The sequence below is a fragment of the Passer montanus genome, unplaced genomic scaffold (genome assembly GCF_014805655.1).
Source record: "Passer montanus isolate IOZ18808 unplaced genomic scaffold, ASM1480565v1 scaffold5, whole genome shotgun sequence".
NCBI classification, from domain to species: Eukaryota; Metazoa; Chordata; class Aves; order Passeriformes; family Passeridae; genus Passer; species Passer montanus.
Window position 1 is genome coordinate 635,717 of NW_024369929.1, and position 14,481 is coordinate 650,197.

At 43.4% G+C, this 14,481-nt stretch overlaps 1 protein-coding gene across 1 annotated transcript in view; it reads right to left on the minus strand.

Moving 5' to 3' along the window:
* Positions 1-14,481, minus strand: part of ARIH1 (ariadne RBR E3 ubiquitin protein ligase 1) — a 51,128-nt gene that overhangs the window by 13,554 nt on the left and 23,093 nt on the right. Inside the window, exons 3-6 of the mRNA XM_039722829.1 lie at positions 9,031-9,175; positions 3,967-4,059; positions 3,589-3,644; positions 649-715 (exon numbers count right to left, since the gene is read on the minus strand). Of these exons, the coding sequence (XP_039578763.1) occupies positions 649-715; positions 3,589-3,644; positions 3,967-4,059; positions 9,031-9,175 (361 nt within the window). The remainder of the gene's footprint in view (positions 1-648; positions 716-3,588; positions 3,645-3,966; positions 4,060-9,030; positions 9,176-14,481) is intronic.

A 14,481-nucleotide genomic window follows, 5' to 3' on the forward strand; every position in this document is an offset into this window, starting at 1 on the left:
CACACAGGAAGGGTGTGCTCAAGGACAGCTCCTGCCCGGCATCCCTTTGTTGTGGCTGCAAACAGCTAAGAAATTCAACCCAAACCCACTGCACCCACCACTCCTGGCAAGGACTGAAAGCTTGATTCTACAGGACAGCTGAAGCCACACAACTGGGAAACTGGGACACTGCAAACATCCTGCAAAGCACCTTTCTCCAAGTGTATTTGGAGGCTATAAAACTATTAGTATTTTGCTAAAGCACTTTTGCAGTTTTACTTCAACTGGCAAAACGTTTAAGGCATGTTCTTGTGTTTATGGCATTTCCTGGTTTTCAATGTGAAGTATCTCAGGTAACACTCAAGAATTATAAATATTACATAACTATTATGTAACTATTATAACTACATAATTCTGCTTCTCAGAACTCAAATATTAAGCAATTGCTCTTACACTCTCTTTAGGTCTTTTGTCCTAAAGTTTTTTTAGTATTTTCCTACAATTATCCCTGTAATGCAAAGGACCATAAAACAACCCCTGCATTCACACCTGATTTAGAGACTATGCAAAAAACCTACTCTGCAGTTCTAAACAAGCCTCCAGCCTCTGGCTGGCTACAGGTGTGAGACAAAACCTACAAGCCATTGAAAAATTCAAATAAAAACTCACCTCTACAAAACTATTGGTTATTAAATGCTGGTACTTTAATTTAACCTTGGAATCTGTGATCAGACGCCTGTGGGAAGGGAAGAAACAGAAAAATTGTAGCAGAAATCTTGTTTTTTCCATATACTGCCAGTAAGTTAAGACAAATAGGTTTGATTCATCCTTCTAACTGTTCTCTATTTATTTGTTACATCATTTATTACTATGAAAACTACATTCATTCTATGCAATGTATAAATATATACATATATAAATATATTAGCTTCAGAAACAGAAAGCTCAAACAGTTCAAAAGAATTGAACCTCTTGGTGTTGAGGATTTTTATTTAAAAACACTTCCCTGAAGAGCCCAAGAAACAAAGCAAGTAATTTCATCAGTTCATTTACATAAAACAGGCACATTTTGTGGCAAATCCCTTTAAAAAGCTCCAAAACAACCCTTGTGTGGCTAATAACTTTGGGAAGCCCCATGTTAGCTGGGTTTCAGTGGAATGCTACAGCTTCAGCTTAAAAATTAATGGTGTTTTAATCTATTTACCATAAAAACAATGTTGATTTGAATTCAACATCACTAGGGGTGTACACAACATGGACTTTAAATTAATTCCAGTCTGCTTGGAACTGGGGGAGCAGAGGAAAACTGATGGGACCCTTGACAAGCATGGTGACCACTTTTCTCCTGGGCACACCATTCCAGCTGGCATTTGCAGACTGCCCAGCCTAAATGCATCCAAAATAACTTAATTATGGATTGCTGAGCACTTCCAAAAATGTCTTTTAGCCATGACTGAAGTGTCTTCCCAATATATCTAAATATAAACTGCACTGACACACCCTTTGTGGCATTCCTGGTTTAAATCCTACTGTGGAATACAGCTTTATACAGGTCATACCATGGGTAAATATTGGAATGAATGGATTTTCCTTTCCAGCTGCAGCCAAAACTCAGGGTACTCCTGCATGTTATCCTTAGAACACTCCCTGAGGAGCAGTGTGTGCCCATGGGATGTGCACAAATCCCAGCCCTGGGCAGCTGGGGAGCTCCTCTCCCAAGCACATGCTGGTTATTACATAAATCACAGCACGTGGCAGCTCAATTCCCAGGGCTAAAATAAAACAAATCAGCTGACAAAGCATCTCCTCCAATTCTGGAGTCAAACTTACTGAAGAATGAGAAAACAATCTGAATTTAGTGTTAATTATAAATCTCTTGTTTTTTACACCATACCTGGGCTTCAAGACATGCTAAATAACACTTTGAAAATGTACTGTATGATGACAACATATCAGGTACTGGAATTTAAATTAACAGTCATGCCATGACTAACCAGAGCACATAATCCACTGGGTTTTTTGCCTATCAACATGCTTTGATTGCCCCAATCAACATCACCAGGTCAAGATCTCCAAGAATTTTGCTTTGAATATTACTGTCTTTTGGCAAATCACAAACAAAACTAGACAAATTAAGAGGTGAAATCCATGTCCAGAGCCCATAAATCATATAAATTTTGTGTTCATGTCGCTTGAAAACTGAGAGCTGGAGACTTTGTAAACAGGAAAGGACTTAAAAAGTAGTAATTAACAGCACAGAAGTGGGTGCAGGTTCCAGCTGAGATCATTTACATTTTTTGCAATATATACTGACATACCCTAAGATTACCACACTTGTCTATGTTGGCTTTTAAAGGAAAGAGCTTTCGCAAAAATGCACCTTGCTCCCCACAGAAATCCAGGTAAGACCAGGGAAAGGTGGATTTTTACCTTTAGAAACAGTTTCTAGCTTTACTCAGACAAATTGGACTTGTTTGCTTTAGCACCCAGCTGCCACTGCCCTATCCCAGGGCTCATCCCTTTCTGCCCTCCTTTTCTTCCATCCCTTCCTTGCTGCTGCTGCCACTGCCACCTCCAATGCTTTCAGCTACTCAATTTCACATGCACTGTTTGAACAGCTCATTCCAACTGTTGCAATCAAGAAAACACTCCAAAAAGTCCTGCTGAGAGCGTTTCACTCCACAAATTGAAGTTCAACCTCTGGTAAACAAAAATCTCAATCAAGTTACTCAAGATATGCCAACTTCAGCTCAGTTTCCACCCACTGGGCTCTACAAACCACCCCTCAACAGGGCAGGAACGCATTTCAGCTACTTCCACTTCCATCCAACCTACACTCCATGAGTAACCAAGAGCCAAAATTGGGGAAATCGTTACTCTGAAAGCAACTGATAATAAAAACCACCAAATTAATATCAATGAATGAGTCAGGCTTCAGGAAGGAAAGAATAGGGTAACAGAAGCCTCTACCGAGATGTTTTAGCAAGAAGAATTAAAATGAACTTGAACAAATTTCAGCATTATGAAGGATATTGCTCATGCAACAACCTCCCTCAGTATAAAACAGAAGGAAGTTTGCTGCTCCACCATGAACTTTATCAGTCATTCCACAGCTGGACAACTTCATAATTCCAAGGACACAGGATGACACACCACCTTAATCAAATCTTGTGTTTGAGGGTAAACTGCCTCCTATCAGAGGGCAAAAAACACATCCTGCATCAGCCCTTAGGACTCCTGTCCTCTGACTCACCTATTAACTACAGCTATAGGGCTTGGGCAACCAGTGGGTTGACCTGGGTACAAGTCCTAAATTCCTAAGTAAATCAAAGGAAACAAAATGCACAAAGCAGTAAAACAGGGTTTGGAAACCCTGGTGTCACACTGACCAAACTGGTCAGGGAGTCTTTCCTCCCAGTGTCACCACATGGGGTTTTCACACCTAAACAGGAAGTTAAGAGACATTCTGGAATCAAAGCAGACAGCTCAAGACAGGCTCCTCTGCTGCCTGCAAGCTTCTGTGCAGTTTGTTAGAAGCATTTAAATACATCTGAATAGCACATGAGTAACACAATGGAAAGAGAGAGCAAAGCCAAGAGCATTACTTACATAACTGTATTGTCGTCCACTAAGATATCACAGCCATGGGCAGGGCATGAAATGGTCTGAAAAACACAAAAAGGTCACAGGAGGAACAGTGATTATCCTGGTTTTGTACCACAAGGAATTCCAAGGCAACAGACTTCACTACAATCCACAAAGGAGTGCCCTGCCTCATCCAGGTGTGCCACTGGTTCCTCCTTCCCCAGCCCAAAACCTGCACCAACTTCACTGAATTCTCCACAGAGCCTGCAGCCTCCAAACCTTTGGGGTTTGAGCTTTCTCTGTTGTTCTTTTGGTTTTTTTAACTTTAGCAGAGAGACTCTCCCCTGTCTCTCCAAAACACAGAATTCCCAGAAATAAGCCATGAGGTTAGTTGAGATTTACCTGTCCCATGCCTTCCTCCATTATTTTGGTAGTTAAATATTCACTCCAGCACTGCATACAGAATTTGTGTCCACACTCCAGGCCAGTGAAGTACTGCAATGACAAAGAAGACATGGCCTCATTTTATCACATTTTATGGATTGACTCCATAATTTCACCCTTCTTGGTGCTGTGCAGTTCATCCATCCCATCCCTCATTCCCCACTCCAAACCTGAGACATTGGTATTCACCTTGCATCACCACCTCTACAGAACCCTGCCAAGGCAGCCTTAGTCACTCTTCCAAAGCCAGACTTCAATCCCCAACCCCAGCAGCAAGGAAAGGTGTGGCACATGTTTCCATCCTGCCCATTTAAATTTATTCTTGTTTCAGGAGTGTATATGGAGCACAGCATGGCTCTCTCCCATTCTGCTTTGGAAATCATTCAAACAAATACAACACCAAAGAGGTCACAGTGACAAGGATACAGAGTCTTCATTCCTCCTGTTTTTTCCCCTTGGCACATGTGGGTGCTGCCCTAAAGTCCCAGACCTCCCCAGGGAAGTTCCCCCTGAAACCCAGATGCTCATCAGATCAGGACACTTAAGGTCCTAATTGGCAGGTGTAAATTGCCAAATAAAATTCAATAATGATCTGCTGTCACAGACAGCAACAGGGACAACTCCATCCTTGTCTGCATCATCAGAGCTGTCAAGATATCATCTGGGACTGAGTGGTTACACAAGGGGTGGAGAAGCAAACACTGCTGAGGAAGGAGTGGAACTGAAGTACTTTTCTCTGGTCAGCTGAAAGTTATTTTATACCCAGAGTCACACCAAGGAAAACTGTGTTTAAAACACTTCATTTGGACCACTATTGAGGTAATGTTTGCTGGCTCAGCTTTTCAAACCAATTTCTCAGCTAGTGAGATAAAACCAGAACTGTACCCTCAGACACCATCAAACCACGAAAACTTCACAGAGGAAAGAACCTGGAACCCTCTGTGGAAGAGCCCAAAACAACAGCAGGATGGTGGTAACAGAGCAAAGGAGAACCCACATGAGGCAAATGCTCTTTCCAAGCATTCTCATTCACCACAGATACATTCTGTCCATCCCACAGAGGTGCAGCAGCTGTGCTGTGCCATCTCTGGCTGCTCTGGCATTGCCCAGGGCAGGTGCCTGTCAGCACCCCTGTGCCAGGGCTGGCAGGCTGTGATTACACTGCTGTGATTACACTGCTGTGACACTCCTGCCACCAGCACAGGCTGCAGCCTGGGAGCACCAACACGGCTGAATCTGACCTGAGCATCTGACTCGGCTCCAGGTAAAAATAGAAACATCCACTCCCAAAAAAACAACAAAGAGATCACAGAGGAGGCTGACACCTATGTGGTGCCAGGTACACCAGCTGCAAGAGTGCAAAAAGATGCCACTGGTTCTTCCTTCCAATTTCTGAACCCTTACTGAGCCAGCTAACAAGGTATCTGATGCTCCACAGATGCTGCTGTGGCCAAGTGACATCTCCTGGAGATGCAGAGTTGGAGTAAAAACACTTCAACATCTGTAACTTTTGGGATGCCACAGCATGAAACCATCCCAAAGACTGCACTGGCTTTTCTGTGGATTCTGCTTCTCCACATGTGATGGGAAGCAAGCACAGATAAGGGAATCATCCCTTACTGAACCCAAACATTCCTGAAGCAGGCACACACGAGGAACCAGCACAGAGCACATCTTCATGGAAGACCTGTTTTGGTTATTTCAGGCAGGAAAATGCTTTGCTAAATGCCCACAGAAAGGCAGCCACCACCACGCTTCCTCCCAGGCTGCAAGGAATGCAGAGAATCTCTCAGCTCTTTTCTTTACTTTGAGGGAGTTCCCAATTATTTTTGGCTCAGCTGACAGCAGATGTCAAGGGAGCAAGTAAAAAGGCCAACATAAAACCACCAAGGATGGGGGAGCAGTAACTCCTTAGGCAGCTCAACAGCCCAGGGGACAGCTCTGCTGTCACCACATCTGTGCTCAACATCTACAGTCTGGACAAAGCAGGATGTTCCCAAAAACACCCCCAGCCCACTCTCCTGAGGGTGAGGGGCAAGAGAGGAGGAAGGCAAAGCCACGACCCTCCCAATTCCTGTCTTCCTAATAAAGGTGTCACCCAAAAGCACTGCTGGGACCTGACAGTGCTTGACAGGGACACAGAGCAGGGGAAACATCTCCCTTAAACCCTCAAACTTGCAGGGTGAGAGCTTCAAATGCTTTATTTGGCAGGTGCTTCCCAAAACTTCAAACCACAGCTCTTTGGAGATGACTGAAGAGCTACAGAGACTTCGTAGATGCTGTCTGGTGTACTTGAGATTTTCAAGACTAACATTCCTGCAACAACTGTTGCACTGTAAAACTTCTTAACACCTCCAAACTCTCAGCTTTCCATAGACTGAAAGGGGCTCTCAGTGCAAAACCCCCCCCAGCTTTCATGTGGAAAAATAATTAGCTAATTATTGCAAGACGATTTTCCAAGCTGAGATTTTAAGCTGGGCATTGAACATGAAAATAATCCTAGAATTTATAATTCACACCGACTAAAAGAGGTTCAAAACAGATTTCAATTACCTTAGACACAGACACTATAGCCTTTTACAGAAGAAATAATAAATACTAGTTTTCCTATAGGCTCCAGCTTTTCTGTAGAGCAAAGAGAGTCCCCTCTGATGTCTTCTAACACCAGCAACAGAGAAAGCCCTGCTCACCTGCAACATCTCTCTGCTCCAGCTAAAAACTGTCAGAGGATCAGAGGTCAGCAGTAGCCGCTGCAAAAAACCTGCTCTTCTAACAACTGGGCCACTGGTATTTGAGCTACAAAATCAGGAAGTGTTAGCAAGGTTTGTGCTGTTCTTTCCAGTGTCAAAACTCCAGACAATGCTGGGTGTGATTTTAGAGGCTGTCCTGTGCAGGGCCAGGAGCTGGACTTGATGATCCTTGTGGGTCTGTCCCATGATTCTAAGATTCTGCTTCCCAGGTGGCACAGCACCCCCAGCCAGAGGACAGGCCTGTCACTTGTGAGTTGTACCCCCACCCAGCACAGCAATTATGCTAAAATTGCCTTTCTTTCTCAAAGCACCTCATCATACAGAGCAGGAATTTGCCTTCCCAGCTACTCTTCACAAGAAGGAAGTCAGGGCACACAAGAGGAGACACGTGAAGCCTTGTGGTTCCTGGCTGAAGAGCAACAGGGACCTTAATGCTGAGAATCCTCCAGCTAAAAACCTGCTCTTCTAACAACTGGGCCACTGGTATTTGAGCTACAAAATCAGGAAGTGTTAGCAAGGTTTGTGCTGTTCTTTCCAGTGTCAAAACTCCAGACAATGCTGGGTGTGATTTTAGAGGCTGTCCTGTGCAGGGCCAGGAGCTGGACTTGATGATCCTTGTGGGTCTGTCCCATGATTCTAAGATTCTGCTTCCCAGGTGGCACAGCACCCCCAGCCAGAGGACAGGCCTGTCACTTGTGAGTTGTACCCCCACCCAGCACAGCAATTATGCTAAAATTGCCTTTCTTTCTCAAAGCACCTCATCATACAGAGCAGGAATTTGCCTTCCCAGCTACTCTTCACAAGAAGGAAGTCAGGGCACACAAGAGGAGACACGTGAAGCCTTGTGGTTCCTGGCTGAAGAGCAACAGGGACCTTAATGCTGAGAATGGGAGCCTGAAGCTGGGCTTGGCTCAGCTCTGTCCACTCCAGGGGAGAAGATCCAGAGCAAGGGGAGGGCACAACCAGGGAACTTCACCTTCCTGAACCCCAAAGCTCATCATGGTTCCTTGATTAAAACACATCCAGAGCAAGAGCAAAGCCTCATGTCAGGGCAGCTTTGCCTGGAAAGGCCCAGCACTTGTTTTAGGGTGTTCTGGAAGGGCAGCTCCCCCACAAAGAACAGGTTCCAATAAAGGTAGAATTCCTTACTATCAGCACTTTGACTGCTGATGAACTCTCCTATTTGAGCTTTTCCACTCACCTCCTTTTCTCCCAGGTCTCCCAACAGTATGTCCTGCCCCAGGGAGCCCCAGCAGAGCCTGCACCTCTGAGCAGGGTATGTTGACAGTCAACAGTGACCAAAGGAAGTAGCACTATCACCCAGGGCACTGATGCAGGGCCCCAGCAAGCACCGGGTAACACACCCTCATATCTGACCAAGAGGGTATTGTCAAATATAATAAAGATCCAAAGATATCCACATTTTACTTCTACTGCTTTTTTCTAGACTTCCTAGTTTGACTATTTTGCTTTTAAAAGATCTTTGCTACTTTGTCTATTTAAGTAAATCCCTTTGCCCATCATGCTTTTCACAGATTTTTAATGTCACACATCCTTTATCTGTACACCTCACTTGGTATCAGACCTTTGCAAACATCACCTGCTTGCTTTGTCCTGAACTTACCACACCGCTGCCCGGGCCCCAGCACCCTCACAGGTGGTGTGCAGGAAAACATGAAGTTTGAGGTTGGAAATTTGGGGACTTGCTGCTCAGGTATGAGAGCTTGCTGAGAATTTTAAACTTTCTGGGCTTAAAGGTACAGACCCTCAAAAGAGCACTACATTTGACCTGAGGCTGTGGAGAAGATTTCCAAAATTGATTGATAGCACTGAGATTACGGGCGTGTAATTGGTTAGAAGTGTGTAACATTACAGGGTGGAAAACTCAGAGTTTGGGGTTTTAGAATATAGAAATAAATATGAAGCAAGATGGAGGTTGTAGGCCAGACGCAGGTTGTTCTTCTTCATGGGTTTGGGTGATGTTTTGTAATTGGACAGAAAAGTCCACATTGCAGGCTTTGAGGGATCAGTTACTGTGTTAAAAGGGAAAGTAATCTAGGTGTCATTTCTTAATTGGATAGTTTAGTCTTAAAAGACCTTGTAACAAAAGATAAACATTTTATGCCTTGTTAATGAAACGCTGCTGAACTCATGGTTGTGAGGCTGTTTATCTGATAAGAAATAATAAAACACCTGAGTCCAAACATGAACTACCATCTCAAACTACCTTCAATCCCAACCTCAAGAAACTGACAGGCCACTGGGTACTCACGGAGTTTGGGTAGTTCAGATAGCAGATCTGACAGGACATGTCCTGGGCTGATGATCTGGTGTTCATCTGGCGCGTTCGCGACTTTTTACTTGGATTAATTACGTGACACTCTGCAAAGAGCTTCTCCAAGTTGCCATCAAAGTACCTGCACAACACAGGACAGAATGAAAATTTAACCATCTTTTAAATTATATTTCCATTCTATGTAGCAGTTAAGTGGACAAAGATGCTTTTTGTATTTCAAAACTCATACACACCCACTACTTCCAACAAACCCTTCTCTAACACAACACAGATATTGGACAATGACAGAATTTCAGAGACTCTCACTTGAATTACACACTCCTGAAATTCAGGCACCTTCAATTCTTCAGCTGCATTTCAAGTCATTTGTGACTCTCCCAAATGCTTTGCATTAGAATTCCAGGACAGGAAACTAGAGCAAGAACACCTGAGTTCACAGTTCAGCCATTGGAGCACCTTCCTAAAGCACAGGTCTGATGCCTTCAAGCTCAATTATTTTCAAGTGAAGCCTTCCATTTTTCCTAATATTCTGACCCTTAGCCATTTGAGTGTCTTTTCTCCTCAATCAACCTGAGGTAATTTAACAGCTTCCTAAAAAATACAGTTCCATGTTTACAATGCTTCCAAAGATCAGGTACCTATTGGAAAGGAGGATGCAAAATTGCTTGGGGGGGGTGAAAAAAAGATCACTTCCTTTCTATTTCCTGTTCCCTTAAGGAAAAGAATATTGGTTTGCTTTAAAGACTGATAAAAAGCTCTTCCTTGGAGAGGAGGACCAAACTGGAGAGAATCATTATCAGAAAGCTCAGCCTCTTCCCAGAATCCTCCACACACCTTTCTCCAGCCCGCAGCAGCTGCAAAGAACTAATTAAACCAGACAATTAACCAGCCCCATCACATGCACACATCCCCCAGCCAAACCCAGTATGTCATTCCCCTGCTCCATTACAGCTCTACCTACCAACAAGGCTTGATTTATAATTGAAAAAATATCAATTTTCCTGCTGTTTCATATGTTTCTCAATGCAAATCATGTATTCTGGATTTTAAATTTCAAGACACTGAATCTGGAAGGAAGTGTGATGCTGGCATCACAGCATCCACGAGGCTTTGCCACTGTTCTGCAATGTTAGCTCAGGATTTTACTCAACCAAGTTCTTTTGTTTACTTAGAGGATTTTATTTAGAGATTTATATGTTATATTTAAATCTAAATATATAAAATTATATATTTATAACATTTTACCAAGTGAATTCAGTGCAGTCCCATTACAGGCAGTATTTGTTTCTTAAGAATCATGGATAAATATTAAATCCACAAAAGTTTTCCAGCCTTCCAACTGCTCTTAGAGGCAGCAGGAGCAGCACAGGACATGCTCTGAGGAGAGCAGAAACACAGCTGGGTGTGAAGTTTGCAAGGAAAATAGTTTTGTATACAAATGCTATGATGCAACTTGAACCCTGATACTCATGACCAGCTAAATGCTTATGGAAATACCAGGTTTTTGTAGTGGTGGGCTGGTTTTAAGAGTGAATATCCACATCAGGAACTTGACTTTTTTCACCTGGAATTACCTATCCCCTTTAAATGCCTATGGATAGTACTCCTGCTTCTCCATGCTGTTTTCTTTTCATGCATTTTGTTTCTAAGTAATTTCCACATTTATTTTTAGGTATGTCTCTCAGACTCATACTCATGCAGCCACTGGGCTGTAAGAACTCCAGAAAATGCAGAGGAAAACTGCATTTTTAGAGAGTGGATCTCTCACTGAAAACACACAGCTCCAATGGATACTCCAAAGTCCAACTGCTCCACCACTCCTCAGGCAAACATGCCAAGGGCTCAGTCAGAAGACTCTTGCAGTTCCTTCCAAGGTTAGGAACAGCACCTAATTCCAATTACCATCCCTTTTCCCCACTTTTTTCCAGCATCACCACAGATCAACCATGCAGGAAGATCTCCCTTTGCCTTTCCCATGTTCTCTGGTCAAAGGATTCCCAGGCAGCAGCTCTAACACCCTTCCCTCCCACAGCAGGTGAGCTCCATGTGACATCCACCAAATTCCTTGGCCAGCAAACCTTCTTTACCACCAATTCCCATTTCCACTCATCCTCCTTTAAGCCAAGAAGGCCAAAACACATGCAGTCCCAGTCCTGATCTGACCTTGATCTCATACAATTTCACTTAGGTTTCTCCTCCAAATCTCACCTAATGCATTGCAAAGAATTGCTCCAGCTCTCCTCCATGTCAGCATTCCTCCTCACTTCCTTTACAACTCCAAGAATTCTGTTTTTCCCTCAAATCCTCTCTATTAAAGGGTTGGTTCTTGGTACCTCCATCCTTATTTTCATCCTAGGGAGGAGCACAGCACCTTCAACAGCCCTTTAGATCCTGTGTCCTGCTTTCCCTTCAAAATGCAGATACTGAGTAATTCCAGCTCTTCTGGTGCACGAGAATTTCCTCTATTAATTCTTCGAAGTTCATTTGCTTCATCACAAAGTTGGGGAGTTTTCTGCTATGGACAAACCAGTGTTTGTCCATTATTTTCAAATGTTTCTACTTACCAAGACCAAACCTGTAACAACACCAAGTCTTTCTGGCAGAGGGATCAAGCTGTCAGCCCCTTGATCTCCTCAAAATTCCCTCCTGCTGTTTGTAACTGCCTAATCTCCATTTTCCAGACATAATCAAATCCTACCCATGGGAGTATCAAAGATAAAAAGCCTTTTCACTGAAAAAAAATTGCTTCTAGTACACATTTTGGGATATTTACTTCCATGGAAGAGCATTTGTGAGTGTCAGTACATCAAAACACACACAGTAAAAGATATCTCCACATCAAAACTGCTGCCATGCACCATTTTTCACCTGTTCGGCCTCTGCTGAAGAGTGGAAAGTATTTATTTGTTCCAGGGAAAGCAGGCAGCCAGGTTCTGGAGAAGAGGCAATGTGGTCATTCCTGACATCCCTGCTCTGCTCAGAGGGAGCAGGGACATGTAGCCACCAAGAGAAGCAGCTACAGGGGACTGCTGGATCTCTGGCTGTGCCTGCAGGGGTTAAATTGGGCCTTGGAGACATGCTGAGACCCTTTTCTCTTAACAAAATGACCAGGAGAAGGCACCTAAAGCAGGAGAGCTGCATTTTAACCTCTTCATCACAGAGGTTCATCCCCCAAACTCCCCTCAGGGGAGGACACCATCAGCCATAGCAAAATTGGAAGGTAATAAAAGGTAAGGTTCAAGCTAAAGCACTTTCTTCACTTGGTTCTGAGGTGATGTGGTCATTCTGCACCTGGTGCTCTCCTATCCCTATGAATCACACCTGCAAGACCCAGGAAAATAATATTTGACATCTTTATTCTCCTGAACACATGCAGCATATCAGAGGCTGAACTAGTATTTCCTCCACTCATCACTTCCATCCTACAAACAAACCCACCCCAAACCTCCAATTTTGCTTTTGCACACAAACAATTAAGAGTTTCACCAGTGGGACAGGGCAGTTTTTAAATTGTGGCTGTTATTACTTTACTGTAAGTGGAATAAATATCTGTAGCACATCTGCCCTCTGAACACCAGCACTGTGTAATTACTCCATGACAAAGCTGGCACAGACAGTAACAACCTGCTCATTAAAAACAGCCAAAACAACACTAAAAAAAAGTGGGAAAACAGAGAAATGTTCATGTCACAAGCTCAGACCTCCCCACTTATCAAAAAAAGAGAAGCCACTTGGTTGAAGTGCCTTCCTCCAGGCCAGGTCTGATAAGGCTGCTGGGAGGTCGTGCTGACTCACCATGAGCTAAGAGAAAACAGGCACTGATTAGGAACTGCAAATACACCATCAAACAACAGGAACTTTCCAGCAAAATGTATATTTTGGGGGTTTTTTTCCCTTAATCCTCACCTATCACCACAGCAATGACCAAGCCCTCTTGAACAGCAAGAGCCTGCACTCAGCCTCCTACTCCTGCTTTAACACAGCTGAGCACTCCAGGAGATTTCATGGAAGTTATTTGGTGCAGAAGTGTCAGAAGGCAGCACCAGGCACTGGAGAGATCCTGTTCTGGTGTTTTTCTCACACAACAGGACATCAATAAGCACCAAAACTGGGACCAGTGTACAACAGGTCTGCCTAAGCAAGTCATGTATTCTATTATTCACAGGGGTAATCCTGCTGAGTTAAGTATTTAATGAATATGTTTACCTGTGGATTTGTAAATATAACATGTACTTAAACTGTAAAAGCCTTAACAATAATACCTCACACTGACCTGGCTGGCACCTCCCTTGAGAGAAAAAAAAACAAAAACAAAACCACAGCCCAATTTTTTATTTTTAAATTGATGGCAGTCCTAAACAAGCTTTCAACAACAAGGGACAAAACCTGCTGTACAAAGGGATGGCTTTTCAGTGCACTCGTGTAGAGGTATCTCCCAGGCAAGGAGTGAACTTTACCCCAGCCAGGAGAACCAGCCCAAGAAACTCAAATACCAAGTGAGCAGACATGTTGCAGAGCAGGTACTGAATCAGAATTCTTAACAGCTGTAGTTAAATAGTGGATATATTTGTAACACAAAGTTTTCAGACTTCCAACATTTACTAAAAGAGGTCAATCTCAGGAAAATAAGGACTAGAAAGCTGTAAAAAATTACAATCACTTCAGAAAAAACACCACAAAACTAGGTTAAACAAAATAGAAGAGATACCTGAGCACCATCACTAACCAAAAACATTACACAAAGGGCACTAATGATGTCCTAAATCCATTAGCCAAGGAGAGCACAAATATTTATACTCTAAAATAATTACTAACAGTGTGAAAACCTTTGCTTCTCTTTCCCTGGGTGACAAAGTACCAAACTACAGGGGCTCAGCCCCAGGGTCAGTGAAGAGACATTTATCAATTCATAGGAGCACCAGCAACTGCTCCTGGCTTACCAAGCACATCTCATCTTCCCATACCCTGATTATCAGGCAAAGGAAATGGTAATTAAGGGAAAAGTCAGACTAATGATCCTAGCAGGCCCTCCACACCCACTGGTCACTCCACACCAAGTAAGACCAGCACAAGTCCCTGTACAGCTTTTACTGCTCCTTTTGGTCCAGATTAATCCTCCTCCCAGTTTCTAAAGTAATTTAAATTCTCTAGCTCCCTCAACTCTCTTCAACACCAACACTGGCATTGGAATGAACCAAATGCAGCTGGATTTGGTCTCCACTGTGTAACAACAAACTGAGAAGTACCTTTATCAAGCAGCATTCCAAGAGCTAGGAATCAAAGATGGGAAATAACCATAAAACACTCTGCTCTGAGGGGGAGGGAGAGGCAAAATTCAAGCCATTATTTACACACCCTAAAGAAAACCTGGAGCTGTGGAGATGAAGACAAGGCAGGACCATTATCAGCCAGGAACTATTTAGCCTT